Source organism: Chaetura pelagica, unplaced genomic scaffold (assembly GCF_000747805.2).
Source record: "Chaetura pelagica isolate M959 unplaced genomic scaffold, ChaPel_1.0 scaffold224, whole genome shotgun sequence".
Taxonomy (NCBI): Eukaryota; Metazoa; Chordata; class Aves; order Apodiformes; family Apodidae; genus Chaetura; species Chaetura pelagica.
In genome coordinates this window covers 252,119-270,787 of record NW_009953316.1, presented here as the reverse complement: position 1 = coordinate 270,787, position 18,669 = coordinate 252,119, and the positions used below count along the sequence as shown (strand labels likewise).

At 38.5% G+C, this 18,669-nt stretch overlaps 1 protein-coding gene across 1 annotated transcript in view; it reads right to left on the bottom strand.

Moving 5' to 3' along the window:
• MKLN1 (muskelin 1, intracellular mediator containing kelch motifs) overlaps positions 1–18,669 on the bottom strand; it is an 86,309-nt gene that overhangs the window by 66,977 nt on the left and 663 nt on the right. The window contains exons 2-6 of the mRNA XM_009998106.1: positions 18,002–18,042; positions 17,447–17,516; positions 10,117–10,259; positions 8,606–8,694; positions 2,435–2,544 (exon numbers count right to left, since the gene is read on the bottom strand). Coding sequence (XP_009996408.1) covers positions 2,435–2,544; positions 8,606–8,694; positions 10,117–10,259; positions 17,447–17,516; positions 18,002–18,042 — 453 coding nt within the window. The remainder of the gene's footprint in view (positions 1–2,434; positions 2,545–8,605; positions 8,695–10,116; positions 10,260–17,446; positions 17,517–18,001; positions 18,043–18,669) is intronic.

Here is an 18,669-nt window from a genome sequence, read left to right as displayed (position 1 = left end):
TAGCAAGCAAAAGAATAGCTGCACACCAGTAATAACTAAGTTCTGCACTTTCAGCTCCTCTTTTTAGGCATTAGACAAAATTCAGGCTTGGCACTGAGCCTCTCATGAATGATAGACGTGCCTTATAAAACACCAAATGACTGCTGGACGCAGGTTGACTGCCTACTCTTATAAAAGCTTGTACTGAAGTGACACCATAGTGGTATTTCAGAAGTTAAACGTAAAAATGTTTGTATGCAAAGTGTATAAAAAGTATATTAAAAGCTCCTTTTTAAATGTTGCCATACAGGTTTAAAGAGATGACAACCCAAATAACAGCTTAGATTTGAAGCTGTAAATAATTCCTACAGCTAAAAACGTAACAAGAGCCTGAGACCAAGGTATTAACACTGTCATAAATATTTTTAATTCCACTGGTATATAAGTGTTCATTATAAAAAACAAGTGATAGCCATCAATAAACTGCCACTTCCTAGTTGCTGAAGTATGCCCACTCTTCAGTAAAAGCCAGAGGTAAGGCTATCAGGAGGCTGCAGGCTCAGCTGGACAGAAAGGAGAAAGCAGTAAGGAGGGAACCAAGGAGCATGGTTGCTGCTTTGATTCCTTATCTGTTACCCCCTACTCCATTCCTTTCAGGAAAAGGGTGGGTTTTTGGCTGAAGCACACACACAACAGAACCAATAGGTGACTTTGAGTAGAGTTTTCCATTTGTTTGATATCTCAAGCAGTAGATTTCAAAGTCTTTGAAACTTCAAGAAACATGCATGAAAATATGCACACTATCTCAAAGACCTGAAAGAAACAGGTCAACTTTTCTTCCTTCCCCCTACCATGGGTCAGTACATATATCCTCCTACATGGCTCTGGCTAGAGTGGCTTCTCAGGACTATGGGAGAGGAGAACATCAGCAAGACATGCACTCATCACCAAAGACTTGGCAACTGATCCTAGCAGAGCCCAAACAATCATGACTAAGTCTCTCCCTTGCTGTTTTAGGGCTCTAAGCTTTAGAAGAACAATGCTGGCACCCCTTGAAGAAGCTGCCACTACATACACGCTGACCATGTAAAAGTGTTGATTCCATGGGATAAGACTGAACAAAACAGATGTTGACATCACCATGAAATGGCTCCTGACCAAAAAAAACATTTGAATCAGAGTTCCCTGGTTGCAGCAAATGGTAAAAAATGCCAGAGACACCACCATGTGCAGAGACAGCAGAAAGGAGCACACAAAACCATTAGCAGCTGCTAACGCCAACTGGACTTCCCAGAACTGGACATCAGTAAACAGCAGACTAATGACCATAATACCACTTTAATCATAAAGCAGCTACAGACAACTTTCTCTGAGACTGTTAGTGCCGCTTTTAAGTCCTCCATGGAGAAGCTCGCATTGTTGGTATAACTGTGTATGAGCCAGAAAGCATGGTCACAATGCTTCTTTACAATACTGTCAGGACCATAAATTGGCGAGGGAGCCCCAGTACTACCAGACAAAATCTTTATCTCCTTTTAAGTTTTTACTTCTGGAAGCAGAGATATGCTGCTCCACTAACCCAGTCTTATTCATCTGGTGAGGACACCTCTGCAACACAATATGAATTTCATTAATTGTTCCAGAAGATGTATGCATAAAAAGCAGCAAAAAAATGAATTCTGGTTGTCAAAGTGCACTTCCCTCCCACAGGAGAGGCATTTGTTGTACTCAATTAAATACAGTTTATAAAAATAATGTTTAGAATCCTTTGAACTTTCTGTCTATCCAAGTGACAAATAGCATAAATCTCATCTCACAGTCCAGTGGCATCAGCTCCCTTCTGATCCAGAATATTCAGCAAAGAGACAGTAAGAGTCAAGGAAGTCAAGGAGCTGCAACAGGAAAGACACTAACACAGATCCTCTTTGAAAAAGGCTCATTGTTATAACCTGTAACAAAAGCTGCATGTGTAAACCAAAAACCTCTAGGTTCACATGTAGCTCTACAGGACTGGTATGGCAAAAGAATGACTAATCAAAAGGAAAGAAGAGGGAGAATGGAAGCTAGTTTCATTAAGATTAATTTCTCTTCCAATGCAAACAGAATTTTACTAGCATTGTCCCCTTTGACTCACTGTTGCTTTCTTCTGTTTTTCTTGTGATGTCTGCATAGCAGGTTTTGGGGGGTTTTTTTGTAGGTTGGTTGAGTTTTTTTGGTGGTGGTTTTTGGTTTTTTTGAAGGTGTTTTGTGTTTTTTCTTAAAGAGAACAAGCAGATACAACTCAAAAAAGATCCTCTTAGTCAAAGTCAGCCATGTGGTTTGAGTTTTAACTATGCACACTTATTTTAATATCTGATACCCAATGAGAAGGTCACGTAATTCCAGCAAGAAAAGTTTCAGAAGATTCCAAGACTTCAAATCTTCAAACAAACAGGTACCTAAAATCCAGGCCTACCTTGCTGTACCAGTTGAGGCACGGCTGGACCACATCTGGATCATCAATGCCATTAAGTTCAACATACCAGATACTAAAATTGAAGCTAGGTCCCCAGGATAAGAGTGGAACTGGAGAAGAAAGGAAAAGAAGAAAAAGTATGCATGAATATCAACCAACCACAGCATTAATCCTACCAGGCTATACACAGAAAGCTTTTGACAATTAAACCACATTCAGTATTTCTGATTTGACATTAAGTTCTAGTTCATTTAAGTAAGCTTAGAAAAATTACCAAATGTATCATGTTAAAGTAGTTGTGCGAATCAACCTGTGCCAAGCAATATTAATACAGCAGAACATGACAAAGCAGAAGCTTGCTTATAAGCAAAGGAGCAAAAATACTATCATTTAAAACAGCTCAGAGGCAACAAGCTTTGACATGGGTGGGAATCACAAGCATACTAGCAACAGCACTTGCTCCTCATAGTACAGTTATTTGCACATTTGTCAGCAACAATTATTTCCCCTAATGGTGAAGACAAGAATCTTGGGTGTTTTCATTTTCACTAAATTAGTAACATCTGCAAGTTGTGGAGGAGGGAGGGAAAACTGTCAGTTTCCAATCTAAAAGCTGTATCCAGATTTTTTATATATCTTTTTCTAAGCTCAAACCTGTGCAGCTTTTTGGCTAACACTGTTTTATCTGTGTATTGGAATAAACATACTTGAAATATTAAATGACCCATGAAACACAGTACAGCCTTTCACCTAAGGCCTCTCTATCACTCTGTGTTAACATCTACAGTGCTGAACTATTGATTAATTTGCAGGTTAAGACTTGGTTTTGCTTTTCAGAGCAACTTCAACCCCCAGAAAACTACATGACCTCTGACTCCATAAAACTGCAGTGAAATCAAGTGGTTTCATTTCAAATACTTTTGTTTCCTTCTTATTTGACCATACCTGATAAACAGGAAAAGACAGTATTAGAGACCAATGAGTAGCTACAAGCACCAGCACAGAGTTCACTACTTCCTCCCTTCTACAGAAACTATTTTTGCCACAGAGAAATTGCTCGTCTCTCAAACCACTATAAAATACCACCAAAATTAACTTGTTGAACTAAGGGTTTTCTGACCTACTCTTTGAGGAAATAAAAACCAAAGTTTGTTGTAGTTGTTACTGAGCTCTTAAATGCTTTTCAGTATTTACACTTAAAACTGGATATATTATTTTCTGCAATGTTTGGGCACAAAGCATATGTTCAAATGTATGATTCTCTAAATTTAAAAGGGTGTTTCTACAAACCTATCAATGAAAACTTCAGAGAGCTGTTACCAGGAGAAGAGAATTTTAAAAACAATCTAGAGACTTTGAAAGATACTTCTGAAGTGATTTTAATATCTATAAGTAGGTACTTCATATGTTACAGCTCTCCAATCAACCTGTTCAAATAGTTTCTTCCTACTTGATTGCTCAGCATACAGAGCAAGATGCTTTCAGAGCAGTTACTAGAAGGTGCATTTTTATAAAGACCAGAGAGAAATAAACTGGTCAGAAAAAAACAAGAGTCATCTGTCTTCTGTCCACATTGAATACACGCTGCCCAAAAAACCTCTTGCTTAGTTTTGTCCTCTGAGCAAGACGAGTGCTGCCAATATAGTACCTTAATACAATAAAGCATTACTTCTAAATCCAAGTATACAGATAAATTTAATCCTTGGTATCCCACCATTAAGGCAGCAAAGTGACAAAATACCACATCTAAAGGTAACGCTTTTGACCTGAACACAGACCAAGATCAAACCGAAGTTAAATTTGGCATTTGCTCAACTATGAAGACTCGAAGCCTATCCATCAGCTTCTTGCTCTGAAACACTGAACCAAACCACAGACCACCTCAAACGGACCAAGACCATAGGTTTCCTAATGGTGAACTTAAGGGCAATTTCATAACAGTTCACTGGGTGAAAAACTAAACTCAAGTATTACCATCTTCCCACTTCATTTCAGAAAAAAAAAACAAAAACCATGGAGGCATCCACCTCTTTTTTAACAGTTCTTCTCAGAACTTACACCAACAACTTATCCCAGAAAATTTTAACAATTCACCCTCTTTATCTTGGTAGCCAACTACAAACCAAGAGATGTACTGGGACATGTGTAAGCATCCTGTGTAGCTATCAACACAAAAAAAATGCAAGGCCATCAATTTGCTAACACTTTCACTCTCTCCCAAGTTACCTCAGAGCCTTAAGATGTCTTGTGTACAAGGAGGAAATGAAACACCAGAAATTGTGATTTTAACATCAAGATTTTCATGGTGCAATTATCTACTTTAAGGAAAGCACAGTCATTAAGTTGTATAGAGGATGCAAAGTAAATGCTCCCCCAGTTTTCAGAGAAAACTGAATCTAATCTTATTAAACTACTCCACAGGAGTAGAAAAACAACAAAACAGAAGGGTTGAAATGATAACGTGATTTCTGTTCCAGTTAGGAAAGACTGTGTGTCCTACTAGAGCACTTCCCCATTTTTTAACATCTTCCCTGGCTCCCAGGTCCTACAAAGACAACACATGCCATCCTCTGCTCTGCCCTCTATTTTTGAGGCCTCCACAGGTGTGCTTAGCTATTTAAACAAATCCCATTTTAGAGCAGCTACAATTCAACTTGGACCTGGATGAAGGAAACACCAAGTACAGCAAGGAAGCAGCAATAGTCACAAACAGCTATAAATATTACTCATCACAGTGACACATGAATCTCATTTTTGTTTTTGCACAAAGAGGTAACAGCAGTCTAGGATCCTGGGTGCAACTGTGTTTCTTTTCTCAGGTCTCACAATTGCTGGTTTATATTTATCCTTCCCTTCGCCCACTTCATACTTCATGCCACAGCCTAAGTAGACACAAACCTACTAGAGTCTCTTCAAGAGCTGAGAACTGTCCCTCTCTGAAAAACAGTGAATACCATCCTGCAATACAGTCGCAGAGGCCACACCTTAGGCTGTCCACTCTTTGCTATGTCACTTTTTTACACACACACCTATGTTTGAGGTAGAAAGACACTATGATGAAAGGTGCTGAATCTGAAGCCTTAACCTATAGCATTCCTCCAGGTTTTAGCAAAAAGACACCTCCACCTGGCTTTCTGCTGCATGTCCTATGGCAATCCATCCTGAAGCACATACAGCTGCTCAGACCAGCTGAGCTGTCATTCCACAGAGAGATGTGACACAGCACATTGTCTTTAACAGCAGAGAAAAAAACACATAAATAAATCATCAATATTCCTTCAACAGAAGCAGGAGGCATTTAGGTAATATAAACAGTTCTTTACTCACACAAGGATGATTCGAAGTGATATTTCTCAACAATCAAAAGCTATACCTAAACAAGGTCTATAACCCTATATGCTAGAGGGGACAGTACCATAGGAATTAAACAAAGTCATTTCAAATACCTAATTTCAAATACCCCTCTCAAGTTAATTCCCATGCCCCTCATGTACAGGCAAGTAAACACACACAACAGCTTACATTTGGAAAAATGCAGGAAACATCCATAAAGCCAGTATTGCTCAAAAGCAGTAAAGCCTAAAATTCTTGACGCCTAGTTAGTAACTCGCATGCTAGTAACAAACTGGCCTGGGAATTACAGCCAGCACTTCTTCAACCTCTTTCGTAACAATCAGTCTTTACACCACCTTCTGCTTTCAAGGACACAGTACAAAACAAATCTCTGCTTGGATTAACCATAAAAACAGAGCCAGAAACAAAGCTCACAGACACTAACAAGAATATTCCTTGGTATTTTACCTGGATAAATACCTTCTCCCCCTGTTCAAATTCTTTAACAACAGACTACACAAAAAGTAAAAATTACTTGTCAAGTAAGTAAAAAACCTGCACAACTGGCCATTTCAGTACTAAGGAGCTGAAGTTGAACTAGTTAAACTAAGAAAAGTGCAAGTCTTGACAAAAGAAGAGAGAAGTTACTCTCTCTGCTTCCTATGACTGAAAACATCCTCTCATACATGAGCAATGGAAGTTGTAGGAAGTATTTTCCTTTCTCACAGATCTACCCGCATCACGTTCCTCCTGCCCCATCCCCCCATATAAACCTCACTGGCGTTAGGTCAGTACACTTATCTGCAGAATTATAAAGTAAACGCCTGATGCATGTCACTTCTGAACTAACTAATGCCTTCCCCAAATATGCAAACCTCACTGATAGCAGGAACCTTTGCAGTGTCAGTCTCCACAAGTCCAAAAGGGCATATTTTGGTCTCATGTTTACTGGCAGCATGACAAGGAACACAGCACAGTATTTCGAATTTTGAGTTACTTTGGCCAGCAGCTTGGAAATTTTAACAAACTGAAAACATATTCAAGCTGTGAATCTGAAAAATAACAGAATTTCGTAACATCATTTTGCAGTTGTTTCACAGCAAAAAACACTCACAACTTGATAAACAAAATCATGCTAGCCATCAGCTAGCAGTTTTAATAGGTTTTGGTGAAAATACCATTTTCACTTCTGTCCTAGCATAGGAACTTCTTCAAAGTAGGTAATTTCAAGAAACTAAAAGCTAGAGAGTTAAAAAGGAAATTAAACTCAATCTAGTGAACAAGTGACAGTTAAAGACAAATCTAATATTGATATATATAACACAGAAATGCAACATAAGGAACCCATCTCAACAAAACAAGCCATGTAACTGTCAATACTACATATGTCACACAACAGAGAAAAAAAACTGGTAGCAGAAGCTATTCAGCACTTCACTTTCCTAACAAGTTTTAAACTTACACTTCATAACATCAAAACACCTCTTGCTAGAAGACAATTTATACATCCAGAGAAGTAGCCATTAATCTTTCCATTCATCCCTTTAGCCCTGCAGTAGCTTCTTGCTGGCTTTTAAGCCACTGAAAAAATAACATTTCTCAAAAACCTAATGTGGGAAGCTTCAGAATATTTTTTTTCAAAAATCAATTTAATTTTCCTGATGTAGTCAGCCTTTAACTCCAGCTATTCCCCTGCTCCCTTTGAGGCTTCCTAAAGCCAAATGTTACAGATGCTTCCACAAAAGTAGCAGCCAAAAACAAACCAAATGAACAACCAATTTCTCCGCTCTAAGAATGGGAACCACCACTGTTTAAGGCATACAAATGCCTACTTGATTCCCAAGCCTGAAGCTTTCAAATTCTCAGGCAAACATGAGGAGACTCAGAAAGCTGTGTAGAAGACACCAGGGCAAAGGGCTCCAAAGGGAGCCCCTATGTAGCTCCTACCGTGTAAGTCTTGGCAAAGGAACTGCCCAACACTACAAAACACTCCTAAATTCATCTAAATTAGTCAACAGGATCTTATCTCATTCTTCAGCAACTATTTTCTTGCTCTATTTTTAACCTTAAACAACAAGTTTAAAACCACTCATTCTTTGACAAGGAAAGGGAAAGATGTTTACTGAGCTATGAAAAGCTGCAATGCTCTAAATTTTTTTATTAAATCCAACCAGTACCACTGACAGCCACTATTAAGACACTTGTTCACTCTGGCCTGTAAGAAGTAAGGAAGAGATCCTCACTACTCCTATCACAAGTCACAGTAACCAGCCATCATTAGCACCCTCTTCAGCAACCTTCACAAGAGAAAGAAGTCTAATCATCACACAGTTCTCCTCTTGCCCCTGTATGTCATCTTTAGCCAGAGATGAGACTTAATGATTAGTGTAGCAAGTAGAGAACAAGGAAGGCTTTTGCTGCCGCTCTCCATGTTGCAAGCAACATGTAGTTTGTGTTTGAGACCAAAAGACTCCAACCTTTTCCAAACTCTAGGGCTGCCAATGCTGAAACTTTTACCAGTATTTACCTTAATGATTTTTTTAAAGCTCTATATAGCAATTTATAGTAGGACAGTACGCAGCTCCTCCAGCAATTAGTTGACTCAACGACTCTTTTTATGAAAATTACTGTATTTCACTTTCATTCCCCAGGACTTAAATTATGAAGCTATTATATCTTAGTAATAGGACTTCACTGTGTTCTGATCTAACCAGACTAAAAGATCATGAAATGGAACAGCTATTGTGGATACTTTGCCTGAGGTACAATGAAGTCACAAGTGCCAAGACTGGCACAAGAAGTTATTTTCTACTCAGAATGCTGAAAAAATGCATTTACCTATCTTAATGAATCGACAGGGGAACATCTGTTCATCAATTTTATGCTTCAAGGTGAATGTTTCTTTGTTATAATCATTCTTTAAGCCACTGTGGGAAAAAATAAATAAGGTTACTAAATCTTACCTTGTATTTTAGGACTAGGTAATTAATAAATGCAATCTACGTCATGCCTGAAATGCGACGCTTGGTTCACGTTACTATGAATCATAAGTACACATGCTGGACCAAAGCCTAGGCTGCTAACCACCATCTCATCTCCCTAGGAGGCAGCACTGGCCAGAGGTTTCAAGAGGGAACTGACATGGGATCAATGCTGCTCACCTGCACCTGTAGCCCTGCGACTTCAGCAAGTAATCTGCCTGAACTGCACTTTTCCGTTTCTAACAGGGCCATGGACCAGCTCTCAGAATTATCACACTGCCAAAGTGCTTTGTGATCCGTTTATGGGCGTAACTTGGCAAAAAAAAATAATCAAATATTTAGTATAAGTTATCAGAAATCTTAAGTCCCTTTTTACTGAAGATGCAAATTCAGGTCCCAAAAGGAAAGTTTTTCTTACACTTCAGTACAAGTGAAATGACATTAGATATCAATAATTATTACGCTACTATGACCTCTCCCCATAATTCTAGCAACAATAAATCAAATTTTAAAATTGCTCTATCTAAAGAGGGCTAAAGGGCAGGAAGGGTTTTGACTAATTTCTATATGGTCTTGAAGGATATCTGCCACACAGAACTACCCTTGTTCCTCCATGGTCATTTTTCTTGACTACAGATGAAGTACACCCAGACATTCCCCAGAGATTGACTCTGCTTCTGTAGGCTGCTAAAAATAGACTAGCTCTTGCTACTCATTTTGCTTGTACTCCTTGATATTTAAATCTAATTTCTCTTTCTGAAACAGAAGAGTCCTTAAAAGGCCCTTGCAAATTTACTCTTGCAACTATTCAGAAGATCTGTATAGCTTAATAGCCAAAAGGCTCTTTCATTAGTCCCTGACAGTACAACTACCAAATCAAACTAAACAAAGGAAAACAGTTTTCTGTGTGCTTGTCTGATTTATCTATCCATTTGAAGAACAGCAGAGCAGCTGACCAGTCCAGACTTTCACAGCTGTAATAAGGTCCTTGACACAGGCAGGTCACTTGGGCTTTTAAAAGGTACTTTAAGTTACTCCCACCTGAGGAACAATTTTTCTTGTGCCTCAAGCATAAAGAAGGAAGGAATTGCAATCCAGCAACACTGCACCCTGCTCTCAGCTCTTCCAAATTTCCAAGAGTTCACTCTCCACAAACCCTCTGTGGCTAGAAAAGGATAAGGAAGGCTTCCTGGAGCAAGTGTTGGGATTGCTACTCTCTGGCCTGGCCATAAACACAATGGCAGCTATTTGCAGGATCACAACCACAGCTCTATTACACTGTCAGCTGTTGGTCTGCCTGGGAGTAAAGGGGAAGAGCATCTTGGTCCAGCCTTTATGGTTACCATAGCAGATGAAATCACATCTTACCTGGATAAGAGATCTGTCATGTTTTCCTCATTCATCCCACCAAAGACTTTAAACTTCTTTAAATTGCAGACATGTGTCTTCTCGTATTTGCCAAATGTGATACTCTGGACTATGGCAGGTCTTTCAAGTTTCAGAATCAAATACTGTGGAAGAGAGAACAGTGAATTTTAACATTAAAGCTTAGGCTGCAAAACTCACTAAGGGAAAAGCACTACAGCCTTCAAAAAATCAGTTTACAAAGCCAAAGAATGAAAGTTAAGATTATTCCTCCCGATTATTACATTATCCCTTTTGTTCCTGGAATGAAGCAAAGGGGGTTTTTTTATTAATTTATCCAGTTATCCAGGAAAAAAGTTTTGGTTTGACTACTGATTTCTACCATTTCTATCCAGGGCTTACATACATTCCTTCAAGTTGGACGCAGGACTTCCTGAAATCTTGTAAATATGATCAAACTACAGAGAGTGATGATTCAAACACCCACTACAGTCTGAAAGGAAACCTAAACTGAATACACAATTAGATAAACACAGTATGTTCCACAGGCTAAGAGAACATCAAATTACTTTTCCTCTCTAGGCTGACACTATTTAACCACTGAACACAGACTAAGTTTAATGTGTGGCTAACATAAGAACCAACTGCTTATTAACCATTTCAAATAAAACCAAACCACTTAACTGGTAATAAATTGTTTGTTCCTAAAACAATGAAAATGTTATCCCTTGTGAACATTTGCTCCCCCCTTAAACAGACATTGCCCCCACAGTGTACAAATTGTCAGATTATTTACAATCAGGCCCCAGCTACCAGTTTCACCACCACAACTGGAGGAGATCTGTTCCCCTGGAAAAGTATATGCATGGAAGTGCTTGCACCATTCAACAGGGACCACTGAGCATCAAGTTTATTTAACCCTCCCCTACAAAACAGGTCTTGGAGGGAGTCTGGTGACATCCTGTTTTGCAGAATACATCAAGTTTTACACCTGAAACCAATGTGTTTAATTCTCTTCCTTAACTTCTCAGAAATAAGCAATACACCACAGAAAAATAAGACAAAGTGCAGAATCAAAATTACTCATCATGCTGGTTTTGGTTACAAAACCCTGTGATTGAGGCTGGAGTACAAGCAGATTACTAAGGCGCTGTAGGACATCTCCCACTGCAGGCACTGCTGGTGGCCCTCTCCTCCAAGAAGCAGCACTGCCAAACCAGACACCATTCAACATTTTCTGTCTTTCCTTTCAAGTCTTTTTACTGACATCAAGTAGGATATTTGCATGCAGCATGCTCCATCAGTAGGACAATCTTAACCCAGAAGAGTATCTTCTGGGGGAGAAGCAGCACAAATTTTCCTGTCCATTTAGTTCTCAAATCTTTCTGTTGTGGCTCCATAAAGAAACTAATTCTCAATCTAGGAGCAGTGCTGAGATCATTCTAGTGAGTGTCAGGATAAATGTGTGATGTTAAACAGCTGGTTCTCACTACACTGACAAAAAGCTTAGCTTAAAAGAAATTATTTGGACATATAGCATTTACAGGTAGACTGGATAGAATAATTATTATTATTATTCTTAATAGAGTAAGGAAGATTTACTGCCAAAGAGGTTTCCAGCGACTTAAGTTTTTTTCAGAATTAAGAAAATAAACCAGTATTGGCACTGCTAGAATACAACAGAAGAATGCTTTGGTGCTTTTCCAAATGATTTTTTCTTGATGAAAAATTTCAAGTTTTGAACACCATCTATCTTAATGCCAGAACTCACTGTTTTAACCATACAGTTTTAAGCTCACTAGTTTAACTAGAGTAAGCTATGCTTTTCTCTCAAAGTATGTCAGAAGTATACAAAGTATGTTCAGAAAGAACAAAGTTCTATACAGAGTTTCTTAAGCAGAGAAAATGAAGGAATGAGCAAAAGGATGGCCCTGTAATGAGCACGGCAGTACTTGATATATGGCACAGCTCACTGCCAAAATTCCCATGCAGAACAGACAGTACACAGCAACGCCTCAGAACTCCTCCTACACCATCATTTCTTCCCTGCAGATTTCTCCCAAAGCTGAAAAAGTGAAGCTAAGGCTACCAGCATCAGCAACTGCAATTCTTAATCTTGCTGGAATCACAAACCTAATGCTTGGGTCATGAAGGATACTTCCTCAGGTACCGCACGAGATTTTCAAAAGCTTGGCACAAACTTAATCCTGCATTATTCAATTTTTAACCCTGAATTAAGGGAGAGAAATCCAGGGCTGGAGTTAAATCATTTATCTTGGCATATAGGCCTAAAAGGGAGCAAGGCATGGCAATTACTCCCCGCGGCTGGCAGTGATTTCTTAAACCTATGAACAGGGAACCCTGCAGCCCTCCTTCCATATATCCCATCACCAGCTGAGTCAGTCGGGATGTAACAGAAAATGTAAACACAAAAGCTTAAGAGAACCTTTTTGTGAATTTATCTTCTGACTGATATGGAAACAAAAGACATGTTTGCTTTAAAGCCTCTTGCTCAATACCTGTACTTATGTATGCATTTTTATATCTTTAATACCTACACAAACACATTGTAAGATAATACATGTAGATGTACTTTCTAGTTTTACCTGCAAATATACACACTGTTGCCACTGTGGGTACTGACTGGCTACAAACCTCACTGATGATGAAAACGTAAGTTGCCTCAAGAGCAGCGAACAGCTGGCTGCATGGTTATTTTTGGACTGCTTCCAGGACTTCAGCTTTGACAGACTATTCTCTACAGCTTTAAAAGATGTTACAGTAGTTTACATAAGATCAAGTGATTTATTAAACCTGGAGGGAACAAGTCTGAGATTTCAGACAAATACCAAGATATTTGACACTTTGCCATTCTATCACTATAAGCAACATCAGTACATTTAACCTCCAAAGATGCACTAAGTATTCCAAAAAAAGCCAAATTATGAGCTGATTTATTTAATTAGAGGCATGGCACACATACAGTAATTGGAGTAGCAGAGCAAAAATTTCAGCCTAACTGTTAAACCTCAAATTCCAAGACTTACAAAAAAGCTGATACAAAACATAAGTAAAACTTGGTTTATGATTAAACACATTTTGAAGCGAAAACGCATGAAGAGCAGATAAGTCACGTACGGCACTTCAGCACCTTAACAGCTGGTTATTGCACATCCGAAAAAGCCAACCTAGTCCTGTCACACTGGAAGCTGCAACAAAATTTCAAACTTCTTTGAGGCTCTGGTCTGTGCTACCAATTGATGACAACCATATGCATGTTTCTGCATCACACAACTGAGTGTAAATTTTATTAATGTACTTTAAATTAGTTCCTGATACAATCTACACAGCAGGATGGAAATCAAGAAAGGAAAACTGGTCTTCTCAGCTGCAAAATTGAAACCGATTGTTTGGACAGTGCCACTAACTTTATCCATATGCTCTTTAACTGTTCAAAATTTACATCTCCACATTAAATATGCTGGGCCAGATCCCAAACTGCACTATGCAAGCTGCCAGTGTAACTAGTGTTAAATTGTATCTTCTTTACCACTTCTGCTCAAACATTTTTTTTATTAGGGATTACTGAAACTTGTACTGCATGTGAAAAAAAAAAACAAAACCAAAACAAAACAGCACAAAATAACCAAAATACTCAACAGGGACCGTTCTTGTCCACCTACCCACTGCTTTAGCAATTAAGTTTGTGGCTAAATAAACATTTATCCTTTTCTTCTACACATTAATCAAGCCACTCAAAGGAATTAAATGTTCTTTTGCATGCAGTCTTCCAAGTCATACTACCACTGGAGCCATCAGGATGAACATTTATGACAAGGACATGGTCTTCAGCATTACCAGCTTTATTGCTTCACACTTCCCATGTAAGCCTAGAACTAGTTCAAAAATAGAACAATCAGCCCTCTTCTGCCTGAATAGGTTACTACATAACAGGTTTGTTATTGAATATATAATTTCTGGGTCATTCTATTTCAAGACTAAAGAAAGCTATCTAGTTTAATAAACAAAAAAACAGCTGTCATATGTATTTCGTTTCACTGGAACTCATTCATAACCAACTGGTGGCTTTCATGGCCACAAGATATTTAACTCCACCATATCCATAAAGCTCAAAAAATCCTTTACTAAATGTAGTCACGTGGCAGCATTTCAAGTGTCTAGGCTTCCATTTTAATTTTCTTTGCCTTTTCAAAAAGTTTTAACACAGACCCGTGCACAACTACTGCAAAACATGCACCTATGTTGAGCTACTGAACACACTCTCAGATTTTTAGCTATGCTCTTCTGATTCATTCTCATCCTAGCAAGAGGAACACTCTGTAAGAAAAGGTGCCTGGAGAAGTTTTGTTCACCCAATAAGGGAAAGGAATAAATCAGTGTTTAGGGACTCACTCATATTTTTACCTCTAAGCCAACACAGCACCACCACCTCAGCAGGGAATTACTAAACCCTGACATTAAGGTGAGACACACTGATGAGACAAACACTAGGGATTAAGGCTGCAGAGTTTATTAAAATACCACACGGCACGTTCCAGTAAGCATGACTGACATTAGCCCTTGTGTCTTAGCTCTAGTTTCAGCTAACAAAGCTGGAAACAAGGAGAGCTTTATTCTAACAAGTTTGAGTTCACTTCCTGTCCCGGACTATTATGACCACCCACACATTTTAACAAGTTCGTCACCACAAAAGTGACCAATTGATGTGATGCCCACACACGAGCCACAAAATGTTTTGCAACTTCATTTTCCATAGGATACATGATGTTGCTTTGGGTTTTTTTGGGGGGGGATTAAGCATCCTATGTATCTATCATAATTTTTAAAATATTAAATAACCAACTTCTAACAACTCCTTTCCCACAACTTTTCTCCTCCCCACACGTATAATTTGGTCACCCACTATTTCAACTGAAGTTTCCCAGGCTAAGAATCCACCTTGAAAACTTCAGCTATCTGCAAGAACAGAAAAGCAGAAAACCTGTATAAAAGTTTTATTTGAATGAAAATGTGGCAGTCTTTCAATGGGCAAGGTACAAGAAGTAGCTATTCTGAGAAAAATGCAGCTGAACTTGAAGTTGTTCTGTCAAGTACGAGACAAGCAATTTCTAATCTGTTTCTCTCTATATACAAATAGCCAAAACTGCATTCTTTGCACACAGGCCTCTTCTGCAAATTTTAATTCCCTGTTCCCTCTTTCCAGTTAATTTTTCAAATGAGAAATTACACTGTACAATATGTTTACATGAATAATTAAACACTCAAGTCGGTAGCATGAGAATTAGCTAAAGTACATATTAGAGACACTACAAATACATCATCTCCCTCACTGAGTGCTCAGGATGCTCAGCAAGCTCAGACTTGCTGAATTTATGAGCAACTACACAGCATTTTATATTCTCGCAATTGGATACAGATATTCAGGTAAGAATCCAGCTGGATGGTCTCTTCCACTTGGATAGACATATCTTCTGTTGGTTTTGTCTTTAACAGAATAAAACTCAAATACTGGCCTGCCAATCCCAGTTGCCATTATGAAGACTAACTTTTTGCAAACAGATCAAAGGACCTCAGATCTGGGTATCTGGGTGTATATATATAGATCCAGAGATGAGATACATCTGTGTATCTATGATAATGTTAATTCATTTCTCTCTTATCAAAAAGTTTGGTCTAAACAACTTGTTTTGCATGTGGGGCAATGCCAAGTTCTCCAGGGTTGGGATTCAGTGGTTCTGCAGCAACACCTTCATTCAGATCACGATCAATACATATAAAATTACTGGAAGACATATTCCTAACAAACTCATGTTGTTTGGGCAGAAGTCTACCACTCTATTCCCTGCTTCATCTACATGCCCGAGTATAACACATAGAACAACTTGTTGGCTTTAAGGATAAGTTGGGAATACTCTAAAGCATCCAGTTGCAAGAGATGTATTCTCAATCCAGAATCAGGTTTTCAAAAGTACAAAATACTCAGGATGGCTCAAAAAAAACAAAAGAGCAACTTCTAGCAACAACTGTGACCACCCCTCAGGTGAAAAACCCAGTCCAAAGCTACACCACATGCCAACTCTGCCTTGTCAACAGGAGACACTCAAGAAAAAACACTTCCTGCATGAGAGGAAGTAGAGGATGGCACAGACTGGGATACAACAAATGCTCAATACCTATTACCCTGCAATCGAGAGGTCCTAGATAGATTAAAACTGCTTCAGGCTATGGACTAAACTCTTATGTCTTTCATAAAAATACAGGTATGTTAAAAAAATCAAAGAGCATTAGATAAACCAAGGCATCAAGAGGATAAAAATTAATAGACTTCACAAGCAGGTTTACGGAACATGTTAATGGAAAAAATAGGACTTCCCTTTCCTCCTAAAAAAAACCACTTTTACACACACAACATTATAGAGCACTATCACAAAAATCAAGATGAAAGCTGGATGACAATCTACTGCTTCAGGGAGCCACCAATCTAAGCCTATGGATTTTTAACACACCTTCAAAGCAACATAGCAAGATTTACCCAGAAAAAAATACTGTGAGACTTAACTCATAAGGAATACTTGGATTAAATAAGTAGATAAGCAGAAGTCTGTATGAGAGAGATACTATGCAACACGCTCAGCTGTGCATCAATGTTCTAAACAAAAAAAAATTGTAAATAACCAGCATAAGAATATAGAAGCTGATCAAACAGTAAGAGTAATAAGGTATAGAACTAGGATAAAGAGAAGGAAGAGACATTCATTGATGGAAAAAAATAAAAGAATAAAGACCATTTCTGGATAATCTAACAAACTCATTAATAGTGAAAAAACAAATTAGATGCTAAAATCAGTACAAATCTTATTTTAATAAGGTGCTTAACCAGCAGAAGAGGTGACACTCAGGTCTCTTTAAACAGAGTCTACATTTTTAAATGTGCTATTAGGAGAAACAAATAAAAGCTCCTTAGATCTAGGATTCAAGGCCAGCAATCTACAACAGTTTCCAGTAGTGCTGACAAAGGGAGACCTGCATGCCTCATTAGCAGCTTAATCTAACCATAAGGTTAGATTATTTCCAGTACGACCGTAATTGTCAAGGATGAAATGCGAAGCTTCCCCTGCAAAAAAAAACATTTTTTGAAAGAATATAACTAAATTGCTGGAAATGTAAACACCTAATGTACAAACAACTTGCATTTTACCCAGAGAAGGTAGCCTATAAAGACTCAAGATAAATAGTAACAGCCTACATTTCAAAGAAAAACTCCAGTACATACTAAGTTGTACAAGACAGTGGCAGAGATTGAGGTGCTTACCTGGGGAGGATAATTGCTTTCTGAAGACCATCTTGAGGACTGATCATTTGGCTTATCCACCAAGATATTCCTAAAAAAAATGAGAAGCCAAAAGTAATTTAAGTAACAGCTATGTTAAATTTTACATTTCCAGTAAGATGTATCATACATGCAGTTCATTACCATTCTCACGCAACTACCTAAATCGCTAGGCAGAGACTAAGGTTCTCCCCCTCTTTTATTAAAAATTTTCTACTGCTATTTTACTGAACCCATCAAAATACGCCTCCAAGCCTTGTGGTTGTGAAATGGAGCTCCAAGTTGCGAAACAAAAAAAACCCCAAATTGTGAAACAAATGTAAAACAGATGAATTTACGTAGGCCCAAGTCAGCAATGAAGTGGAAAAATGGTCTCATTCACCTCAATGAGGTAAGAATTTTCAAGAAGGTTAAAATGATCAGAAGCAAACTGGTAGCAAAAAGCTGCCCTCTATTACACAGTAGATACTGGAATGGAGAGAGAGTTGCTAACCTACTGAAGCTAATCTTGGACTGTAGAAGATGACCATCTATCACATGCCAAATTTTAACAAGTATTTGTCATACAAGATACAAGCCTAGAACAACACACAAGGAAGCAGAACTTCAAATAGCAAAATTGCCTCCGAGCTGCAGCTTAGACATTAGGAAGAAGGTGAAGGTGTGAAGGTGGTGAGGCACTGGCATAAGTTGTCCAGGGAAGCCCTGGAAGTGTTCAAGGCCAGGCTGGATGGGGCTTGAAGCAACCTGATCTAGTGGGAAGTGTCCCTGCTCATGGCCGGGAGGTTGGAACTAGATGATCTTTGAGGTCCTTTTTCACCCAAACCATTCTATGATTCTTACAGTTCGTGAAACAGAATTATAACAATAATCATAAGAAGGATCTGCCTTCCCCTTTTCTACAATTATGCAGTAAATCTCGCCTTCCAGATTAAATTAAAAACTAAAAAAAAATAATCCCTAAAAGATATATAACCTCTGGTGACATAACAATGCACCACCTGCTGGACAGGGCTTACAGGCTCTACCACATCCAACTATCAAACCCGTCAAAGCTCATAAAACTTATGTAAAAAGAAGAAAGCAGTCATCAAAAGGCTTATGCCATCTCCATCTGCTGTGTAGGAGGAAAAAAGCACAAGCATCTGGATTACCACAAAGGACTGGAAGAAAAAGCGCTCATATAAAAGCTCAGAAGGGAAAGA